The sequence below is a fragment of the Astatotilapia calliptera genome, chromosome 7 (genome assembly GCF_964374335.1).
Source record: "Astatotilapia calliptera chromosome 7, fAstCal68.1, whole genome shotgun sequence".
In the NCBI taxonomy this organism is placed as follows: Eukaryota; Metazoa; Chordata; class Actinopteri; order Cichliformes; family Cichlidae; genus Astatotilapia; species Astatotilapia calliptera.
In genome coordinates, this window is record NC_137428.1 from 51,353,436 (window position 1) to 51,375,917 (window position 22,482).

General features: G+C 42.3%; 1 protein-coding gene across 1 annotated transcript in view; it reads right to left on the bottom strand.

Moving 5' to 3' along the window:
• Positions 1-3,965: 3,965 nt before the first annotated feature.
• Positions 3,966-22,482, bottom strand: part of LOC113026480 (DENN domain-containing protein 2A) — a 32,795-nt gene continuing 14,278 nt past the window's right edge. Inside the window, exons 3-20 of the mRNA XM_026175321.2 lie at positions 18,955-19,989; positions 17,552-17,679; positions 16,201-16,313; positions 15,892-16,089; positions 15,612-15,705; positions 14,776-14,826; positions 14,346-14,533; positions 13,851-13,960; positions 12,328-12,397; positions 11,715-11,792; positions 10,593-10,733; positions 10,295-10,443; positions 8,476-8,653; positions 8,315-8,356; positions 8,047-8,152; positions 6,123-6,404; positions 5,029-5,115; positions 3,966-4,889 (exon numbers count right to left, since the gene is read on the bottom strand). Of these exons, the coding sequence (XP_026031106.1) occupies positions 4,858-4,889; positions 5,029-5,115; positions 6,123-6,404; positions 8,047-8,152; positions 8,315-8,356; positions 8,476-8,653; positions 10,295-10,443; positions 10,593-10,733; positions 11,715-11,792; positions 12,328-12,397; positions 13,851-13,960; positions 14,346-14,533; positions 14,776-14,826; positions 15,612-15,705; positions 15,892-16,089; positions 16,201-16,313; positions 17,552-17,679; positions 18,955-19,989 (3,082 nt within the window). The 3' untranslated portion in view covers positions 3,966-4,857. The remainder of the gene's footprint in view (positions 4,890-5,028; positions 5,116-6,122; positions 6,405-8,046; positions 8,153-8,314; positions 8,357-8,475; positions 8,654-10,294; positions 10,444-10,592; positions 10,734-11,714; positions 11,793-12,327; positions 12,398-13,850; positions 13,961-14,345; positions 14,534-14,775; positions 14,827-15,611; positions 15,706-15,891; positions 16,090-16,200; positions 16,314-17,551; positions 17,680-18,954; positions 19,990-22,482) is intronic.

Sequence of the window (22,482 nt, forward strand, 5' to 3'; positions counted from 1 at the left end):
GGGGGAGAGGAAGAGGAGGGCTCAGAAAGGAGAGGAAAGGGTGGAAGAGCATGGCATTAAGAAGAATAATTTAAAAAGAACTAAAACAGAAAGGATACACAATATTATAGCACTCAACTTCTTCATGAACACTGACAATGGGTGTACAAACACACCATTTATAGGACAAGCGTGTTACACTGGATTCCCACTGTAACTGAAATCACTGGTTTAATCCTTCAAATTTTATTAAGCTTTATATCAGGTACAATGAACGACCGTTGCCACAAATGTAATATTTCAGATCCATACTATAGGGGCTCAACAGTTTTTTGCCTGCTATAAAGAATCACTATTGCACTTTGACTTGTTGAATAATAAGTGCATATGCTTTATCCACCGTATTTCTATCACTTGTGATACACCTGAACAGATAAAGCTACCTTAAGCGCTGCTATTAAATTTATACTCTCCAGGCCTTATGCCTTATTATACTAAAGAAACAATATTAAATATGTCTTTAAAAATAAATTGCCCATATTAATGTCTATCCAAGATGGCTATCTTTTTTTCAAAAGTTTTTTTCCCCCCATATAACTTGTAACCTTTTGCTTTTCAGCTCTAGTTTGCTTATTATGTCACATGATCAGACCAAAAGGCGATAATATTGTTAGACTCGGGTATATTGTGCAAGTCATTAAAGGCCTGGAGGCATAATTGTCTGAGATGTAATTCTGAACTTTGGACTCTTCCAAGGCTACATATGCGGAATAACGTGAACTGGGTAACAGAGCCCCCTGCTGGACATTCTGGGTGGTGCGTGTGTTCGTTCAGTGGAAAGCCATCACAGTTCTCTCTAAAGGTTGTAACCTGGGGTTTATTCTAGCCGTACTGTTTTTAAGACTCACAGTCATGTTCATTTGGACAAGCTGCACTTGGTAATATAGGAAGAGTTCATTCTTGGTGATGTCCTGGTTATGTATAAGTACACAGAAAGCAGAGGCAATGTCAAATTAGGCGCAATGTAATTTTTGTTTCAAAGATTAACAACAACAATAAAAAAAAATGTGTGTGATGTTGGTGATAAAAGCCATATGATGCTGTCCTTTCAGTATTTTGAGCTTCTATTTTAAATTGTCCACAGCTCTGCTTCAGCACCACAGATCAGTGACGGCTCTAGATAACATTTTGGGTCACCCGAAAGAACCACACAGCTGTACAGTTTATGTCATGCTGTAATAGAGCAGCCAAATAGAGTGACACCAAAGAAGCATTTTTCCTCAAATAAAAAACTTTTCACCCCTCAGCTGTAAAAGGCTGTTGGTGGGTGGGTGACATGGACACCCAAGTTTGCAAATAGGTTAACTGTCATGGTCCCTGTGCCTGCCCAGCCGGCCTCACAAGGCTACACTTGTGTTTTTGCTTTTTCTCTCTCTCCCCTACCTCTCTGCCTGGGCGGAGCTCACAGCTGGCTCCCACCTTTGGCTCACACAGCTGATGGCGATCAGCTGATTACCGATCTACTATTTGAGGCTGGGTCACAGATCCTCTCATCGCTGGATGATTGAGCTACTGACGTTAGTCTTTCTTTTGGTCTTATACCTGAGTGATTTCTCCCTTCCCTATTCCAGTTTATCTTCCCGGACCTGTGACCTCCCCGCGGTACGGACGTGTGTGAGTCGGATGTAAGGACGTGAGCGAGCGTGAGAGAGAGAGAGAGAGAGAGCCTTCCCCTAATCCCCTGGAATCCTGGACTTTCCCCCGTCACTGTATATAGTATTGCACTGGTGTGTAAATAATTCGTGTTCTGATACGTCAACCTGCTCTGCGCTTGAGTCCCTGCTTTCAGTTTGTGACATTAACTTGAGAATGGAGCGACGTAGGAGCTCTAAATCGATACTGTAGGTGTATCTACTAAAAATCTTGAATCTCAGTGACATCAAGGTCAAGGTGAAAGGTCGTTTTCTGAAAATCTTGTGAATACAATAACTTCAAAACAAGGTTACATAGGATTTTGAAACTTTTTTTTTTAAATTCCCCTTTCGCCCCTGTGGGCAGTCAATCCTTCAAGCTTGGGTCCTCTAATAGAGGCCTGGGAGCTTGAGGGTCCTGCACTGTATCTTAGCTGTTCCAAGGACTGTGCTCTTTTGGACAGAGATCTCGGATTTGTTTCTGAGATCTGCTGGAGCCACTCGCCTAGCTTGGGAGTGACTGCACCGAATGCTCCGATTACCACTGGGACTACTGTTACCTTCACACTCCACATCTTCTCGAGCTCTTCTCTGACCCTTGGTACTTCTCCAGCTTCTCATGTTCCTTCTTTCAGATGTTGCTGTCATTTCGTATTGCTATGTCTATTACTACAGCCGTCTTCCTCTGCTTGTCTACCACTACTATCTCCAGTTGGTTGGCCATCACCATTTTGTTTGTCTGTATCTGGAAGTCCCACAGGATCTTAACTCGGTCATTCTTGACCACCCTAGGGGGCATCTTACATTTTGACCTAGGGACTTCCAGGCCATAGATGGCAAAGATGTTTCTGTATACACATGCCGGCCACTTGGTTATGGCGTTCCATGTATGCCCTGCCTGCTAGCATCTTGCACCCTGCTGTTATGTGCTGGATTGTCTGAGGGGCATCTTTACACAGCCTGCACCTGGGGTCTTGCCTGGTGTGATAGACCCCAGCCTCTATGGATCTTGTGCTCAGAGCTTGTTCCTGTTCTGCCACGATTAGTGCCTCCGTGCTGTCTTTCAGTACAGTCCTGGTGGTGTGGATCAGTGACTCTGTGTCTCATTCACTTTTGGTATACAGCTTGATGTCATCCATGTAGAGGAGGTGGCTGATGATTGCTCCATTCCGTAGTCGGTATCCGTAGCCAGTCCTGTCAATGATCTCACTGAGGAGGTTCAGGACTGTGCAGAACAGCAGTGGGGACAGCGCATCCCTTTGGTAGATCCGGTACTTGATGATGACTTGTGCTATGGGCTTGAAGTTGGCCTCTAGTGTTGTATACCACATCCCCACTGAGTTCCTGAGAACTCAATGGGCTTCTTGAGAAAGCTCTTAGGGTCCTGTTGATCTTGTATAGGCATTCCAGGTGTGGGGCATCGAGTCATAGGCCTTGTTGTAATCAATCCAGGCAGTGCACAGCTTGGTCAGCCTAGTCTTGCTGTCTCAGCTGACTGCTTGGTCTACCAGTAGCTGGTGTTTTGCACCTCTGGTATTCTTGCCAATTCCTTTCTGGGCCCCTCTCATGTATTGTGCCCCATTCACCGCTATGATGCCTGACAGGAGCTTGTGGCACTTGGGCAAGTTATTGGCCGGTGTTTGGATGGGACTGGTCCCTTCTGGGGGTCCATGGGGATCAGGACTGTCCGGCCTTTGGTTAGCCATTCTGGGTGTCTCTCATCGACTAGCAGCTGGTTCTTTGGTACTGGAGTGCTGACTCCTGGAGTGCAGTCAGCTTCTTCAGCCAGTAGGCGTGAACCATGTGGGGGCCTGATGCTGTCCAACACTTCATACTGGACATCCTTTCTTGGATATATTTCTATATATATATGTGTATACATATATATATATATGTATATGTATATAGATAGATAGATATACATATATGAGAAAGTGAGAGAGAGAGATAAACAGATCTTCATATTGATCTCCATATTGTCAGTTTTATAGCCTCTATGTTTAACTTTTAAAAACCGCATAGATCTAGAAGACTGGCTAAGTTTCTTGCTCATGCATTGGCTCCTGCCAAATTCTTAGACAGCATCCCGTGTGTATATATAAGTTTCTATAATGTAAAGAAAAGTCTGAATCTGAAACCTCTTAGAAATTACACTGGTTTGTTGGCTAGTCAGTGGAGACTAAAACCACTTCATAACTTTATGTCTTCAAAAAAGTGATAATATAAGCAGAAAATTATGGATTAATTGAGTAAAGCTGCCAAAACACAGAAATGGGATTTGAAGAACAGGAGTCGTTTGTCTAAATCAAATCACTTTATTTATGAAGTTTCATTGTATGTTCGATCATATTAAGGCAACCTTAGTTGTTTTTGTGAAACATACTGATACTAATTGGCTTAAGACAAACACAATTCATCAGCTGAAGCCCACATCCTTTACTGACAGGCATATTCACATTGATTTCCTTTGGATCAGTACGTGTTTATCGGTACAATAGCGTCCATCAACAGTACATTTAATTAAAACAGTGGCACGTATACCCAACAATCCAAAGTGGTCTACAAACAGTCTAGACTCTGTTAAATAAAGTGTATTAGAAACTACAGGAGATTCCTTTGGACTCATTTAAAAGAAATTAAAACAAGAGATTAAGTTGGTCTAAAAAAACAAAACAAAAAAGCAATATAAATTAACTTAACAGCCTCCTGTTGACAAAGAAGTTGTACTATTGCATTTATAGAACTTCCTATAGAAAATACATGGAATGTATAGGACAATATTGTACAAAACTGGATCTTAAGGGACACTCCTCCTTACAGGTTTACAGTTGAAGTTAGTGATGAGAACACTGTTCCTAAGACATTTACACTGTGTTATACTGTAATACACTGTAGGAGATTAGTGTAATCTGTAAAACATTTAGACTGTAAGACCAGACACTGTTGCTTTATCGTGTTTGTGGGGAGTTTTGGAGCACGCTAAGTAAACCCCATCCAACACTGACAGAATCATCGGCGATGAAGCTGAGAGCTAAACCAGCTCTTCATGCTAAGCACTACATATGAGTCCAGTTCCATTCAGGGGCCTTCATTTGTTGTAACCCAAAGACACATCTCCATCTGTGCATGCTCTGTATCCAGGGACTGCACCTCCTTTTAGTTCTGCTTTCAGCAATGACTCCGAGTCTCATTTCTTGGAAAGGAATTTCATCTTGTTTCCTGGAAAAAGCAACATATCTGCATGAAGACACATTTGAGACAAAGAGCATGTTTCCATAAAGAAAAACTGGAGGATTTTACAGATGATGAATTGATCAGCTGATAAGCTGACTGCCTGAGGCTGTGCAGAGACTCTCACCTAGGCCCTTCAGGAACTTGTTGACCCCTCTTTGCTCACTCCCAGGCAGCGAGTCCAAATATTCTTGTGCTCTCACCTCAAAGAGACCTGGAGGGGGAAAAAAGAACTCGTTAAATGTGCTGTGGTATACAAAATGTAACTACAAGTTCACACTGAAGTCAGAGCAAAGTCCGAATCATCGGTGCACTGAAATGTTTCTGATCATTTTCTTAATTTTTTGGCCAAAAAAAGCATAATATCACATCGCATAATATCATTGCTCAAAAAAGCAACACTTTAGATCTCAATAAAAAAAACAAACTGCTGGATAATGGATGGTACTCAGCAGTATGTATGGCACACATGTGCTTGTATTCATGCCTGACAATGTTAGGGCATGCTCCTAATCAGATGACAAATGGTGTCCTGGGGGGTTGCCTCCCAGATATGGACTGGGAGATCACTTTTGTACAGTCTGCAGTGCAACCTGGTGGTGTTCTTTTGGACTTAGGTCAGGCGAGCGTCAGTCAATGGTATCAATTCCTTCATCCTCCAAGAACTAACCACATACTCTTGTCACATGAGGCTGGGCATTGTCCAGGGCCGGCGTAGAGACTGACAATACGTCCAAGGATTTTATCCTGATACTGTCACGACCTGCAGGATCGGCAAGGCGCTGATCAGCATCTCTTCACTCCTAGCCCCCCTTCTCTTCTCTTTTTCCTCTCTCTCTCCCTCTCCCCTGTTTTGCCGGGGCGGAACTCATGGTGGGTTCACGCCCTCGGTCCACGCCTTCCCGGATTGTGCACACCTGGGCCTCATCAGACCAGCTGGTATATTAGAAGGAGGAGATCAGCTGTTCAACGCTGGATTGTTGTGAAGGCTCTTGTCAGTACACACCTAGCTCAAGTTTGCCGTGCCTCTGTCTCAGAGACTTAACGTGTTCCTTTGTTCCTAGATTCCCCGGACCTGTCCCCGTGTTTCCCCGTGTGGAGTGTGGAAGGAGTGACAGGTCGCTAGCGGAGTGGCAGTGCTCATCCTGTTCCTACTTGCACAAAGGAGCAGATACACTTTAACAATGTTAAAGAGCATTAACATTGCTTATAGCTTATTACCTCTGAGGCCTTGCCTGCGCAGATCTCTCTCCTGGATGAAGCCGGTGAACATCTGAGTCTCCATGAACACCTCCAGAAACCTTCTCAAACTCTTGGAAGTGACTGCTTTGCGAAAGGCCTCACGCTGAAAGGATGAGGAAGAAGTGGGGCTGGGCAAGGTGGTGGAGGAGACAGACTCCTCCTCCCTCTCTGTTCCACCCATGAAGAGGGAGTAGTGGCCCACCATCTCCACGAAGAAACGAACAAAAGCCTCCGACACCACTGTGCTCAGCGAGCTAGAGTCTGGCAGAGAAAACCATCGGAGAAGAGGGGTAAAAATTAGCCACCCCCAAAAGCAATTACAACAAAAAACTGCTACACATCAGAAGACATACAAGGTTGTTTCACACAGACTACTTCAAAGTATTGACACTGATCTAGATCTTGATCTAGTTTGGGAAACAGACTTTGGTTAGACTGAATGTTCCAGCAGTGTTGGAGTGAACTCTGTTGGAAAGGTTTGGCGACCACAAAGAACATGAGATTTATGCAGAGTTACACCACATTTATGGTTTTGTATTTTTAACCACAACATTTCTACTTTGAATTTCGTCATACTTCAAGGACCCTTTAATGCTAAAGGTGAATTATTAAGGAGGAAAAACTTGAATACTGGAATGAAGCTGTCCAGTCATATTAAAAATTTAGGGAAAATGATGAAAATCTCTGGGAATGTTCTCTTGGAAAATTTCTTCGGTGTACCACAAAACTATGATCAAGTTGCAGAATGATAAGTTGTAGGTGTTTCGTACATACCTATATATTTCACTGGAAAACAGCTGGCAATGAACATTAGAGCTGTGGTACATAATATTCATTACATGAAACCCAGGAAGATATGACTGGTAACGAAAACACTTCAAAGCTTTTTAAACCAGAGATTTGTGCAGACTAATATCACTAAAAAGAAGGCTGTGGCAATTAATGTAAAAAAGAAAGTTTCCACAGGACTTAGGTGCACCCTTACTGCTTTCATAAGAATTAAGATGTTAAGTAGTAGCCAGGAGTTACTAATCAAATGCACTCTTGTGAGCACCTCTATAAAAGCACACGTTTTGGCAAGAGTGGATACCCCAGCAAATTCACCTCAGACCATGTTGTTCTCAGAGAAGCTGCCAAAAGACTAAGAGCTACATCTCAGACTCTTCAGGCCTCATTTAGCATGTTGCATGTTAAAGTTCATGACAGTACAATTAGAAGATTGAACAAGTATGACTTGTTTGGAAGGGTTGCCAGAAGACAGTCTCTCCTCTCTAAAAGGAAAATGATGGCAAAGCTGCATCTGAACAACCCACAACACTCCTGGAACAATGTCTATTGGACAGACAAGAGCGTGTTTTCACCATGTTTGGTTATAACACACAGCACCATGTTTAATGAAAACCAAACACAGTATATCAAGACAAACACCTCATACCAACTGTCAAACATGGTGGTGGAAGTTATTTAGTATTGTAAAGTCAAATGCACAGCCAACGGTCTGACAACTAAAGCTTGGCAGAAACTGAGGCCAATAATCCCAAGCACAGCAGCAAATCTACAACAGGATGTCTGACACAGAAAAGAATTAAGATGTTGCAATGGTCCAGTCAAAGTCCAGACCTCAACCTGAGTGATGTGCAGTGGCGGGACCTAAGAGAGCTGTACATAAACCAATGCCCGCAAACCTCCATGAAATGAAGCAATACTGTAGAGGACAGTAGCCAAAATTCCTCCCCAAGAGACTGAAAGTCACACTAAAGATGCTTACTTCAAGTTATTGCTGGTAAAGGTGGTTCTGCTAGTCCTGTGAAAACTTTCTTGCTCATAGTACATTCTGTTTACACACCAAAAAACCAGAAAACCCACATTATATATGCAAGAAATAACAAGTATGACAAGTCACCATTGGGTAGATCTCCTTTCTCACAGGCCAGCTCCCTTCTCTTGTCCAGCACATGCTCCAGAGCTGCCTGCAGCTTATGTGGAAGAATAGAGTCCTCATCATCCAGCTATAGAAGAGGAAAGAAAACTAATTTAAACAAACTTAACACACAGCCCACTCCACAAAACATCTTTTACAGTCACAACAAGGAACTCTTGTGTGACTAGTGACATTTTTTACTGTGCTCTTTCTGTTTTAATCTCTTTTTTTTCCTTTTCTTTTTTTTTACCTGTCGAAGGAAGCGGCTGTTGCCGAGGTCAACCACCAGGACCTAACAAGAGGGAGAATGATGTTATTTCCTGAAGCTATTGTTCAGTATAGGAAGTGCCCAGAGTAAAGGGCATCACGGGCAATAAATTACAAAAAAACGAAAGAAAAACCTTCTCTTACTTCTTCTATGGGCAGCTCTTTGAGTCGAGGTAGAGAACTGGAAAGGAGGCCAACTATAAAGGGAGTCGGAGTGCAGACTATATCCAACATGGACGGTGGGAGCACCGGGATGTATGTATGCTGCCAGGTGAAGGGATAGAGTAGAGCCACTACTGCATGACAACACTGAGACAACGTACTGTGGAAAGAGAAAGAAAGTGTGAAAAAATATTGTCATAATCTGGTAAACAGATGAATAAATCTTCCAATAAAACCAGAAAATGGGCAAGTGTTATCATTTGTCTTCTGTCTTACCTCCCTCCCTCCACCAACCACCTTACTTCCTATTAAAAGCGAGTTTTTCTGTCCCACTGTTGCCAACTGGTTACTCATAAGGGATTGTCTGATTGTTTGGATTTTCTCTCTATTATCCTACGATTTATGTTATAGTATAAAGCGCCTTTAGGAGATTTTGTTTCTCAGGTCAACTTTAAACTTTAAACTAATTTAACATTAGTATCATTCACCATGTCGTATGTAATCCCAAATCCCTGTACTATTAGATAAAACACTTCTATATTTGAATATATACATAGAACCTGTAACTATTTTAATATGAAAGCACAATGTAGGCTATTCTTGTACTGAGATAACATTATTTTCATATCTAATCCCATTTAATATGTTGGGAATTCCCAGAAATCATAGCTAGTAAACATGGATAATGTCCAGACAGTGATAATAATAGCTTTTGCTCTTTGATTCACATGTTCTGGAGAAATGTTGGTTCATATATGATAATATATCCTTGACATTCACAACAAAAGGAAAACACAAAATCACAGTAAAAAAAAGTCTAAAATAGAAAGAAAATCCCTACCACAAGATGGCGCTATCCTCCTAAAAAATAACTTCCCCTGCCAACCACTTATTAATGTGGAACATGTTGAGAAAAGTTCATTTATATGTTTCCCCATTCAAACCCGCTGTCACCCTAAAATGAGTGTTTTAATGGAGTGTGATGCAACACTTGCAAACTCTATACAGTGACAGCAGACACACTCACACACTGTTGGCTTAATCGCCACTGCATTTCCATCTGCTTGCAGTTAATTCATTATTTAAAAAAAACCCCAAAAAAACAATTAACGAGGCCAAATTTCCACTTCACGGCAGAGAAAGTGCAACAGCTCTGGTAAAAATGCTTTTAATGTAAGCTGTTTGAATACTATGGAATACTGTCTGAACACCGTAGTTTGAATACTAAGGATAAGAAAACAAAAACACACAAAACAGTTCACTCTGAAGAGCTTCATCAAATAATTTTTATGCTTTATGTATTCATACAGCATGAACCTTTAGGGTGTTTAAATCAGATTAAGAGGGACTTCTGTAGACGCCACATGTGTATCACAGCAGTAAGAAAGCCCTTTGGGGGTGGGGTGGGGAGGGGGATGACAACTATTGTGACGTATGAAGTGAAAGGTTCGAAGGAACCATGTTTGTTTGTAGACGTCAAACTGCACACATGGTGTTAGCTCAGCAGCCATGCTTTAAAGCCTTACTCCTTCTTGTCTGGCATCTATGACAGTTTTCCAGGGAAAAACTGATTGTTCCCCAGGCGACTGTATAACACAACAGCATTCCTTCCTCTCACACTTTGGTCAGCGATCTTCTTTTCCCCAGACTGCCTGTCTACTTGAAATCTCTGTGTCATATCATTCAAACTCTCTGATCTTTTCAGCATCACAACCCTGTCTTGCATAGTCTTATCAGCATGATTTATGAAGCAAACAAACTAAATAACACAGTGGCTGAACCCAGCAGCACGAGAGCCAACCTGAGTTTGTCAGCAGTGAAGATGACCCTGCGCTCCAGCAGCAGGGAGGCAAAAACTCTGAGGAGAAGACGCAGACTTAATGAAGAGAAGAGACATTCAAAGTCTACGTGTTCCAGGCGGGAATCTGACGGGCGGCACAGTTCTATCACCTGCAGTAAAGAAAGAGGCGTGTAAGGCACACAAAAAGAAGAAAGAAGACCCTTAGATACAAATTACAAAGCTACTAATGCGATTATTTCTATAGTTTTAAACAATGCTGATTTGGGTAATAGACTCCTTTGTAAAAATGTCTTTGTACCTCTGTCCCAGAGCCAGGTAGGAAGTTTTTGACGGTGATAGTTCTTCCTGGAGCAGGGAAGGGAGCCTCCATGATGCCTCTCATGAAAGGCTGCACCAGGGCAGGGGAGATCGCCCTCCTCTTTTCCACTTCATCCAGAATCTGTAAGAGACAGGAAAGGGAACACTTTGGTTTCAGCACCAGCAACCTGTAGTTATTGTGTTACAAAAAAATGACAAAACTCTATACAAATCTAATTTACCATTCAAATATTTGGGCCAAAATGTAGTTAAAAGATAAAATATAATAACATCTCCGTAATCAAACTTTACTCACCTCCCTGCTATTTATTCTTATAGAATTCTGGTTCTTACTTAATTAACATAATAATAATAATGTGCTGGATTTTGCTCCTGCTCTCTCCTCCTGTGGCTGTGCAAGTAGAAGGCCCTAGAATGCAACCATACTGCCAAATATAAACGACCATCTAACAGAAATTGCTGCAAATGAAAAAAAAATAAAAAAAATCTTCTTGTCACTATAGTTCCAGACTCAAATCCCTAATTTTCTTTTAGGAAAGTGGATATTATTAGCCAAATGCATTTATTCTGACCATAATGCAGTATGAATATGGCGCCACATTAAAACACAACAAACAGCTAACACCCTGACTCAATCATGTGTACTCCTCTACTCTACAAACACACTCTACGCATCTGTGCTGAATTAAAGCGTGTGTAGCTGATTGACTACATGTTGAAGATATTTAGAAAACTCTTCCATGCCCATGTATGTGTCCTTAGTAATCAAACTTTAGCTATAGCATATGTACGCTGCAAAGCATTTACACAGGTCAACATGCAGATGAATCTAAGGCTCATTACAGGGGAGCTCTTCCACTGAAGCGACCACATCAGCTGCGTTGCACATGTGTCGCTTTACTGTAGCCATGGATACGAGCCCCTGTGGGAAAAGGGACTGGGGAAAGTGTGGGTGGAGTTCTTTGGGCACCGAGGGTGGTACTTTTTAATGGTGGTTTGTGTTAACACGTGCAGTTCAGAGCAGTGTAACTGAATGCAAGTCACGGCTCTGAGTATAGTTTGCACATTTGTGCCTGTGCTTAAGTCACTGCTGTGTATCTACCTTGGAGAAGAGGTCAAAGCATCCCAGGCGGCTGACGATACAGTAGACTTCAGGGAGCCTTCGGCCTTTGCCACTGGGCTGTGAACAGCCAGAAGGAAAGAGACAGACAGGTTCATAACACAAGACTGCTCAACCAACTACAACTAGAGGATTAGAGCAGTGAAGCAAACCAAAGCCTTTATTTGACAGAAACTTTACAGCTACATTCATGAAAAAAAAACAAAAAAAGTCATCCATGTTGAAGAAATACGTTGGAATGAGAAAAAAACAGCAGAAGGCTTTAAACCAGTGGTTCTTAACCTGAGTTCGATCGAACCCTAGGGGTTCGGTGAGTCGGTCTCAGGGGTTCGGCAGAGCCTCAGCTGTGATATGCACGGCTCATTTTGTGCACCAGTAAAAAAAACATATGTATGTCTTGAATTTGAAAAAAAATCCTATTTTATTTTTCACTAAAGAGGGGTTCAGTGAATGCGCATATGAAACTGGTGGGGTTCGGTACCTCCAACAAGGTTAAGAACCACTGCTTTAAACAGACTATAATGAGGGATTCGTTTTATTAAGCCTGAATTAGCAGAAACCTGCGACCGTAACAGGAAGCATTGTAAGAGCATACCAGTAAACGACGGCAATATCCAAAACGTCTGCTTCCATCTTCACCAGTCAGTACAAATGAGAAGGTCTCGCTGGGGATGTAAAAGGGAAAGATAATTCAAACAATCATATAAAAAAAACATCTTAAAACTGTTAAATCACAAAAAAAACTGTCACAGTTCGGCTGTGTGGCAGGCAGGAGAAGGACCCAAACGCAAACTCACAGAGTCAAAAGTTAAACTCAAAAAACACAGCTTTATTGCTGGCGTGGAGTGGGACACGAAAAACAATACAAAATAAACTAAACTGGGAAAAACTAAAGCACAAGGAGCCACAGGGAAAAATCACACAGCTATGATGGAGGACGCAACACTGACAAAGAGAACCATGGGGCTTAAATACACTGAGGGATAACGAGGGGGAATGAGCCACAGGAGGAGAGCACAGCTGAGAGTAATTAAGCAGGACGAGGCAAGGGAAGCAAAACTAGAAACATTAACATAGAACAGACTGTGAAAGTAAAACAGGAAACACACTGACGGAACTCAAGACATGTGGACTTAACAGACTGGGGGAGACAGAACATAGGGATCTGAAACATGGAACAGAAAGGCACAGAAGATCAACATGAACATAACAACGCCACAGGGGAAGAGTAAAACTGAACACGATGAACACAGAAACACCAGACCTCTTCACAATAAAACAGGAAACATAATGAGACGTAGACATGACAACCCAAACTTCACAATGTAAGACACAGACATGAAACACATGAAAAGCAGGGGAGATTTACCATAGTTGGAAACACGAGGGGGAAATAATAAGAACTAGAAACACTTAAGCATGATAACAAATGAACTTAGGAACCTGAAGGGCTTACATAAACTAAAACATCAAAATGAACTAAAACTCAAAACACTGGGTCATAAGACCCAGGATCGTGACAAAAACAAAAAACGCAGGGTCAGGTTTTTACCACCAAAACCTTACTTTGTACTTAACACAGAGAGCCCTCGGGACAGGGTCACTCTGGAAAACAATCGCACAACACTTCCTAACCTCTACCTGACAGGTAATCATTCACTGCTGTTAACCTTCATGACAGGGGAGAGTGTCAGCCAGTCCACTTTAATCATATGCTTGGTTGCCCTCACCCCTCAGACATCTGCCTCTGGATAATTATTAGCCATCGCCATCACACAATCATCACTTCTCAGAACAATGTGTACATTGACCGGAGGCATTGAGTAATGCAGCTTGTAGAGCAAACAAGGAGAGTAATTTCTGTAATAACAAGTTAGGTGCATGGTGTTAGAGCTACCATTTCTCCTGAAGGCACTAAAGATTTGCTAATTTCCAGTAATTTGTCAGTCATGACTGATTAGTCTTTGGGACTTTCAGCTTTCAACTTTTCAAGTGATAATCAGTGAGGAAAACAGCTGAGTGAGCTGTCACCACTCCAGAGGGAAATTCCCGTGTCCACGTTTGCTTTCACTTCACTTTGTGCTTGTGTGCCGTGGCAGCATTCAGATCCAAACTGACCTGGGAAAGTTGTCGACGGGTGCCCAGTCTTTGGCGTCTGGGAAACAAAACTGCGGGATGACCTTCAGCTGGTCCTCAGTCTCTCGCATGAACTTAAAGCTCCTTTCAAGCTGGATGAGAAAAACCCCCACATAAAATAAAGAGATTCCAAATAGAGGTCAAAGCATTTAAATTAAAGAAAGAAACAGCGACAGTTATTTGCACAGCAGACGTGTAATGACTGAATATATAAAGAGTCACAGTTAAACTACTTAGTGCATATTTTGGCCCCGCATGTCTGAGTTCAATCAGTCTTTGATTTTAACTTATTAAAATTTGCTTCAATCAAAACTAAAGCAGTATCACTGCTCAAATCGCCACACTGCTCATAAACTGGGGTGTACATGTTTCCTCATAAATAATGGTCAGGCAGACAGCAGACAATGTCGATTTTCAAAAAGTTTACATATAATATTCAGCTTCACTCGTTTTGCTCCAGTAACACTTCTGTTTTACCTTGAGAGGAAACTGCTGTGTGACTTCCGGCAGGTACGGAACTCCAGCTTTGGTCTTATGGAGCGCAACAACTATAAAATACTCAAAGAGTTTCCTCTCCTGCAGTTCCATCAAATCCCTCTCCAAGGTCCGGTACCGCCCCGTCTGCCTCAACATGGACTGGACCGACACAAGCCGCTGGCTATGAGCTGTGGAACACAGAAACACATTTCATCAACATGCATGTATGCGATCCACAGATGTGTGTGTGAGTTGCAGTGAACCCACAAATTACAGCCTGCATTTCCAGCTTTAGCTATATCACAGAACTGGAAGAAAACTACAAAAGCTCACATCGTGCTTCTTTGTCATTAATATTAAAATGTCCTGCTGAATGAAAAACATTTACATTATAGATTGCACTATGTAGCACGTCTGTTTGGATTTTCACCTTTTAGTTTCTCCTCCGTGTCGCTTTCCGACTCGCTGTTCTCGTCTGTCACTGAAAACAAAAGAGAAGAAAAGAAAAGAGATTTATAGCACCAGTAAAGTCGGAAAAGGCCCCCAAAATATTAAATGACTTATGCAATACTTGTTTAAATAATGAGATAAAGGCAAGACTGCAAAGCACATGGAGTGGGTTGACTGCTGAGAGTATTAAAGGTAAACTATTAATAAACTACAACAAAGAAAAAAATGAAGAAATAAAATAATTTGTGCCAAAGGGTACATATTCTTAAAACAATGATCACAATCAAAATTAATATGAGAATTTTTTTTCCAGTTTGTCAAATTTTTTCTAGACCAAACAGTTATCATAATAGAAAACAGAAAGTTTTATAGCAGCACGTAATATTTGAATGTGGGCCCCACATGGGCTTTCTATTGCCAAGCACACTGTGGACTTAGTTGGTGTTATACTGTATTTAATGGCAACTGGGAACCCATGATTGTCTAAACATTGCCTTGCATGGTAAAGTCCTGTTTTTCTGTCTATGAGTTGCCTATTTTCTGTGTCTTTTGTTTTCATTGGACTACCAATCTAGTTTCCCTTATGAAGATTACTAAAAACTCCACAAGGTGCCAGACAATCACTGAATTAAGTAAAATTGAATTCATGTCTCTACTTGAGATGACAGACATATTGAAAAATGCAACCTCCTTCTTGAAAGCGCTGCAGTAGCGGACGCAATGTTTCGCAAGTTAAAGATGTCCGTGCAGTCAGTTTCAATTTTCTTTCACTAAATCAGAGATAGACAGTAGCCTGGTGTTCACTTGATGGCTCACCTCTCCCTGAGCTGGACTCAGCAGACTGAGACACCTTCTTCATGCGTTTCTTCCCTCTGCGCGCCTCGAAGATCCCATTGATCTTCACCACCATCTGGAGAAGTTGAGAACAGAAACACAAAGGCTTTAACCCTTTAAACTGATAAACAAAAATGTGCCTGTACCAAGATCCTTTCAGTGCAACCTCAGTGAGCCCTTTTCATTAGGTACTCTTCCACACAGGAAACGTACAGTAGAAATGTTCTTGCTCCTCTTTAAATCCCAAAGTGGGAGTTCGTACCTTAGGGATTTTCCTCCGTCTGCGATTGTAAGGGTCCCCTGAGAGACACGGGGTGTCGTCGGGGCTGCTGGGCGTGGAGGGGGGGCTGATACGGGAAGGTGAGGAGATGCCAGTGTCTCTGTTGGTCTTACGTAGCTCGGGGATCTTGAAGCTTCGTCGCTCCGAGTTTTGTCTCAAAAAGCCGGGCTTGGAGGAGAGCTGATAGGGACAAACACATTTTAGCATACTTTTAGGTTAGGTTAGGTTTTCCGATTCCATTGGATCTATTTGATTATCGTATTTATCCATATTTATCCATCCTTAATGTACCTTATTTGGTGTGCTGGGGACAGGAGATGAAGAGGCAGGTGAAATGCATTTGCTTCCCAAACAGCTTCTCTCCAGCTCAATATCTTCATAGGGGTTCTCCTTGGACGGGGGATCTTTAGAAGCAAAAACACATGTTTTTAACGTCACAAGTTACACAATAGCGCGCTCGTTCCAAAGCACAGATAAGCACTCTTTCCATATCACTCACGTTTGTTTTGCCAGACGATTCCTACTCCAGATGTGCGGAGAGCTATTACAAGTAGCAGTATGTGTAACCCAGCTCATATTTCATCATGATAAGACTTTTGCACAGCTAAAGTTAAAAGCAAGCCCTGCATATACGAAGTAGGGTAGCTTTCCAAAGCCTGTCTCTTTCTTTCTCTCCATCTGCCTCTGACTCTCCCCTGCTCTATCAATCCATCCACCAGATGTGACTTGTACGCAAATAAAGAGGGACGTTCAGTTCCCTGTTCCTTCTTGCTCAGGAAAAAGACAAAGGAAAAAAAGAAAAACAACAGATCAGTGTGCTGTTTTCCACATTGCTTGCTGAAGAGAGTGTCACACTAATCTCCATAATGTGTTTCTGTGTGCTATCAGCTAGTCAAACCCATCAAAGAGGCACGAGACTGAACACATGTGATGGCAACAGTTGCCTTCCTCTCTGTCTGCAAACAGTGACATGCGACTGTGTGTTCAAAGGGTGTTTGTGAAAAGCTTGTGGGTGGAGGGAGGCAAGACTTCGAGGACATCACAAGCATTCATCACTGCCTCCCTGAACAGTTTTATTAGTAGACATATAGTTAGTCTGACTCGCTTTACCCATGGGAGGTTATTGAGAGTTCAGTGAACAATGTCTGAGAGTTTTAACTAACACTGCTGTACAAAAGGAGGAAACTAACAAGGTTAAAATAAGCTCCAGCATCACTCAGAAGTAGTTGAACTTAATTTGATTGTTGCCGGCAAAAACAGCCACCGTTACATACCAGTCTGCCCCCCACCCCAACCCCTCCCCCACCGCCATCCCAGAGCCCTGACAATCACAGAAGCCAACCTCAGCTACAATGCAACCTCACACAACGCCACTATTGTGCGTTATGAAATTAAACGCGCTCTAGGTGGGGCCGGCATAATACGACAGACAATAAGTGAGGAATTTCTATTTATAATTTTTTAATAAAAGCTGAGCGGCAAAGCTCTAAATTACAAAAAATATAAAAAGAGTAAAGAGATTTTGCCCTCTTTGTCAACTCTGTCACTGAACTCTTTCTTTCTTGCAAACTTTGAGTCAGTTTATGAATTTGCGTGCAAGGCAAAATGTTACAGAGATAATTTTTTGGTATGTAATATTTACCTATTATGTCCTCATAGACATTCTCCTCTGATAAAGTGCGTGTTAAGCCCAGTCTGGATTGATGATACCAGTTCACCTGGGAGCTTTCTGCAGACGACTGAAGCAAATCCTCAAATTCGTAGGACTTCCTGGTGGACAGAGGAGCACAAAGACGAAAGAGTTTTGACTGACATCTTAAGGCGAACATGTGTCACGGTAATGTTGTTGATTTTTTCTTTTCACTTGCAAAACATGAAACTGATATTTCAGTTTGTTAGCTGCATCGTCAAAATAAACACATCTGTTTCATCAATCCAAATGTATCCACTGGAGCACAATGCATACATTTACACATGCGTGCAATCAGTAAATCAAAAGTCTTGGAATCAAAGTAATTCTGTGCAATTTTACTGCATTAGATTATACAGAATAATTATTTAACAGAGTACATCACAGTATCATGGCTTGCTCTCTTTATATGAAATAAAGTTAGATAAAGTAAATGCAGTGTCGCCGCTCTGACGCAGTTTTAGCCAAAACTGAACAATACTGGATGATGTGGATCTGGTGACTGGTGAAGGCACATCTATGGAAAAGCACCCTGCAATGGACACTCAAGAGGGAGACAGCCTGACCAAACAAAGGGCTTGACACAGCAACACACTTGAGCACACACTTGAGCGAGGCCTCCACATATGGTATGGAATGTAACAGATCCAAGCCAAGCTCCGAAACAAGAATTCAGACCACTGGAAAAAGCGAACAATAGATGTGCTCAATACTGCAGAGTTCACATTTTTTTGGTTTCCCTACAGAGAGTCCTGCTTTTTTGATTGTAACCATCTGAACTGAAGGGCTACTGAGAGCCGAAAAGTCAAACATCTTTAACCGTTTGCAATCAAAAGACTACTTTTCAGATCGATCAGATTTTGCACTTTTAACGTAATTACGCCAAATGAATTTTTAAGAGCTCATTTTTTTGTAATTCTGTGAAAAAGCAAAGCTTTTTGACATGACTCTTCATGTTGCTCTTCTATTATTCCAGTGGAGTTGTTTTGGATGGAGGAACTAGTTGCGTCGGTGTGTACATTCCTGAGATCAAACCAATGAGCTCATTTTGTGGGATATTTAGAAAAAAGGATGAGGTCACCGGTGATTCTGATTTACAGCAGATGTGGGAAATGTTGTGCACCTCCATGTTTGTTTAATGCTGACGGGGGAAGGGTTTAAGGACATGTACACCGAGCTATCGCCGGCCAATCCAGTTCCCACTTTACAACTTTTGGAAAATTTTAGCTTTTGCGGTGTGTGGGCTGGGTTAACTTTATTTTTCCACATTTTCAGCATGTTATTAAACTTGAGTAAAGATCTAACATTCTTGGTCAGGAAGGATATTTTTCCCTTCTTTCTTTTCAGTGTCTTACCTGTTGCTACTGTTACGTGCTTTATCTGCCCACGGTCTCCTGCAAACTCCTGGGGGTGGGCACGTGGGTAGAGGTGGAGGAGGAACGGAGGGCAAAGGAGGCAAGTTCCTTCTTCCCTTTCCCAAGAAAGGCCCTGAAGCTGGGGTGGCGGGCGGCGTGTGGTGCTGGAAGGTTCTTTGAGGTTTAGGGAGAGGGTTTATAGATGGAGCACCTGGCTCATTGTACACATTCTCTGAATCTCCATCCCTCCATCTCCGTGTCCCACTAGGTCGAGCCATGTCAAAAGTCCCAAAAATGGGCTCATTGCCCCTCTTTTCTGTCTCCTCCAGCTCTTCCTTAGAGGGAGGACAGAAGTAATTCCCTGGGAATGCCAGTGAAGGTCTGTCAGGAACCTCCTTTGTTGCCTTCTCTAGTTTCTTAACATGAGTTAAAACACTTTTCTTGTCTTGGGGTTGTTCTGTTGGCTTAGAAGCCCGAAATTCCCTCTCTACCATCACTTCTCTGTCTTTGTTTGCTGGGGCTTCTGGGGATTTAGGTCTCGAATCCCCCAGCTTACCAACATTCTCCTTCCCCGAGTCTTGTCTGTCCCAGCTGACAAACCTCTTGCTGTCTGTCCTTTGGACTTCTGTAGTTTTGGATTCCTTTTTCCTCACTGTCTCAGCTTCCTTCAGTGTCGCACTTAGTGGACATGTTCCTGAAATAGTTACTGGGACAGACTCCTTCTTGCCCTCCCACTGGGATATCTTATCACGGATGCTGGCGGTTTTGGCTCCTGCTGGGCTCTTGTTGTGGTTCAGCTTAGCGCACAGCCCGTTTTCCATGTTGGGAGCCCGTGGGTCAGTAGCAGGAGTCGTGGCTCTCCTGTGAGCCAGCATGGAGTCAGGAGGACCTGGGCTGAGGAGAGGAGAGAGGTGATTCTTTATGGACACAGCGGTGTCCCTCCTGTCTCTGTCCACTGGTGACCCACACACCTCTTTGGGCTGGGGCACCACTGCTGACGGAGCCTCGCCAAGCTTCAAGCCACAGCACTGGAGCCTAGGAAGGAAAGATACGGAAAGATGAGCGTGCACACAAATTAAAGGAGAAAAAATACTAGAGAGACATGGCAGTAAATCAGTTAATTAAGAAACCTGTACACGGAACTAAAGGACACAATTAAATCTCATTATTGTTTGATTTTAATGCAGACACAATGAAGAACCAAAATGAAAATAGCAAAACACATGGTAAACTCTGCATTTATACCAGCGTCTTGCGCAATGACACTTCAGATGAGCCCCTGACATTATTAGAAGAAGCTGCACACACTAATACACTTTTTTTTTTTTTTTTTTTTTTTGCCTGTCCCGTTTGGCTCTTTTGCCATCAGAATTGTTGTCTAAAGGCAAAGAAAGATGCCCAACGGATTTACTTTACCAAACTGACCATCCCAGCCTTGCCGTAATGGTCCATTTGATTCACCTTTTATTGTTTATTTTATTTTCACTTACTGAATACGGGACAGACTTGACTGGGGGAAAGAAGGGGAGAAAGAAAGAGGGAAAGAGAAACAGCTGAGAAGAGGGACGGGGGAGAAGGGCAAAAGGCAAACACTAATACACTTTTGACAAAGCCATAATATGGAAAAGGCCAACAGAGAACACAAAAATACTTCAAAAATAACATCTCAAAAAAACCACACACTATTCAGACAAGCTCTCCTTAAACCTGTCAAAAAGTTTAGAAATTCAACTCGACACATGACTGCAAGACTACAAAATGTTTGTTATAGATTATGATCTTCCATAACCAGAGCTTTTATGTCATGTGGGACAAAAGAAAAGGTTCAGTCGTTCTGAAACAGTGTATTACAGTTTTTAGGAAGGAAGTTTTCTGCAAGCTTGAACAAAAAGAAAACAAAAGATGCAACCAGACTGTGTGGAAGGAGCGAAAGGAAACCGAAAGAGAAAGAAAGGCAAAAGCTGCAGGCTTTTCTTGGTAAAGCAGCAGTGAGAACTATGTAGATTAAAAAAAACAGAGGGAGGGATTACATTGGACTGTTGTCAAATCTAATAATGAATTGTGCAATATTTTTTTTAAATTGTCCACTTCCGCTTTTACTGTACACAGCAGAGAATCTTAAAATTGGCCACACAATCCCAGTGCTTACGGTTCCACCCAAACCGAGCTTTGTTTTACGGGCCAAACAGGAATTCTTGTTAAAAGAGTTCAAACATCTGTTGGGTGCCTCTGTCTCAGCTGTGATTCACTCCTGGAACATTACTGAGTCATGACTGTTTGAACTCTGGGTTTGAGGGTCAAAGTTTACGAGCTACACACAAAGCTATTTCTGGAGAGGGAGATGCAAGTATGCGCAGATGACGAGAGGGAGCTAAGTGTGGACGTGCATCCTTTCTTTTCCGCTCCTGACCCACAAAACTCTGTTCTAGCCCAAAAGCCTATTCATCAAATGACTTGAATTTCCAACAAACAGAGGAAATGTGGCCTTGCTGGGTGACTTCTGATGACATTGCTGGATGTGAAAACCAACAGTCATGCAATCTAGAGGAAATCTCCAGGGAGGGGGAGGGGGGAATTACTTTCCTCAAAGACCTTCAAAGACAAGGCAAAACTTGATGAAAATATGATCACGGAGGAAAAGATATAATTCTCTTCCAAATTAGGAAGGTCAATAAAAAACAAAAGTTAAGGAGAGCCAGATTAGGTAGAGACAAGTGACTGAGTTACAGAAAAAGTGGAGCCAAAGAAGAAAAAAAATGGTAGTCTAACAATAAATAGCGGACATTTACTGCAATGTAACTAAGGGCAGATTCAGGGTCACCTGGGACAGCTCTAACGCTGTGCATTATTGAAAAGGAAGGTTTTAAGCCCAATCTTAAAAGTAGAGATGGTGTCTGTCTTCCACAAACTGCGAGCTGGTTCAACAGAAGAGGGACCTGGAAGATGAAGGCTCTGTCTCTCATTCTGCTTTTAAATACTCTAGGAACTAGAGTGTGCCATCCTAGAGCAAAGTTCTCTATGAGGGTGATACGGTACTTTCGGTGGGTCTCTGAGGGTGGAAAGGAGGCTACTGTAGGAGTGTTTGAAATGGACAAAAATATTCATCGGCTTTGGACTTTTCCCTGAGAGAAATGTCTGGAACCTTTTGAGCAACTGTGACTGGCATGGCAGGCCCTCAAAACAACAGACATCAAAATCTTCCACCCCTATTGGCACAAACAAAAAGGAAAATCCCATCATTATAATCTAAATAGAAACTAATGAATGCTGTAAGGATGACAGAAGGGGCCTTGGAGAGTGGTCATGGACGCATCAGACAGTGGCAGCAGGGGGGCAGTAACAGTATCAAGATGCCAGATGGCTGCCTCTGCCCTGTTCTGCTCCCCTTCCCTGCTATTGTTGTACTGTTGAGCTTAATGAAAAGGGGGGTCTCCTCCTTGCTTAAGTCCACTTCAGAGTTTTCTGTTGGCTATGGGACCATTTCTTGAAATTTGGAGGAAGTTGTGCTTTGGCCAGCTAGTATGTTCC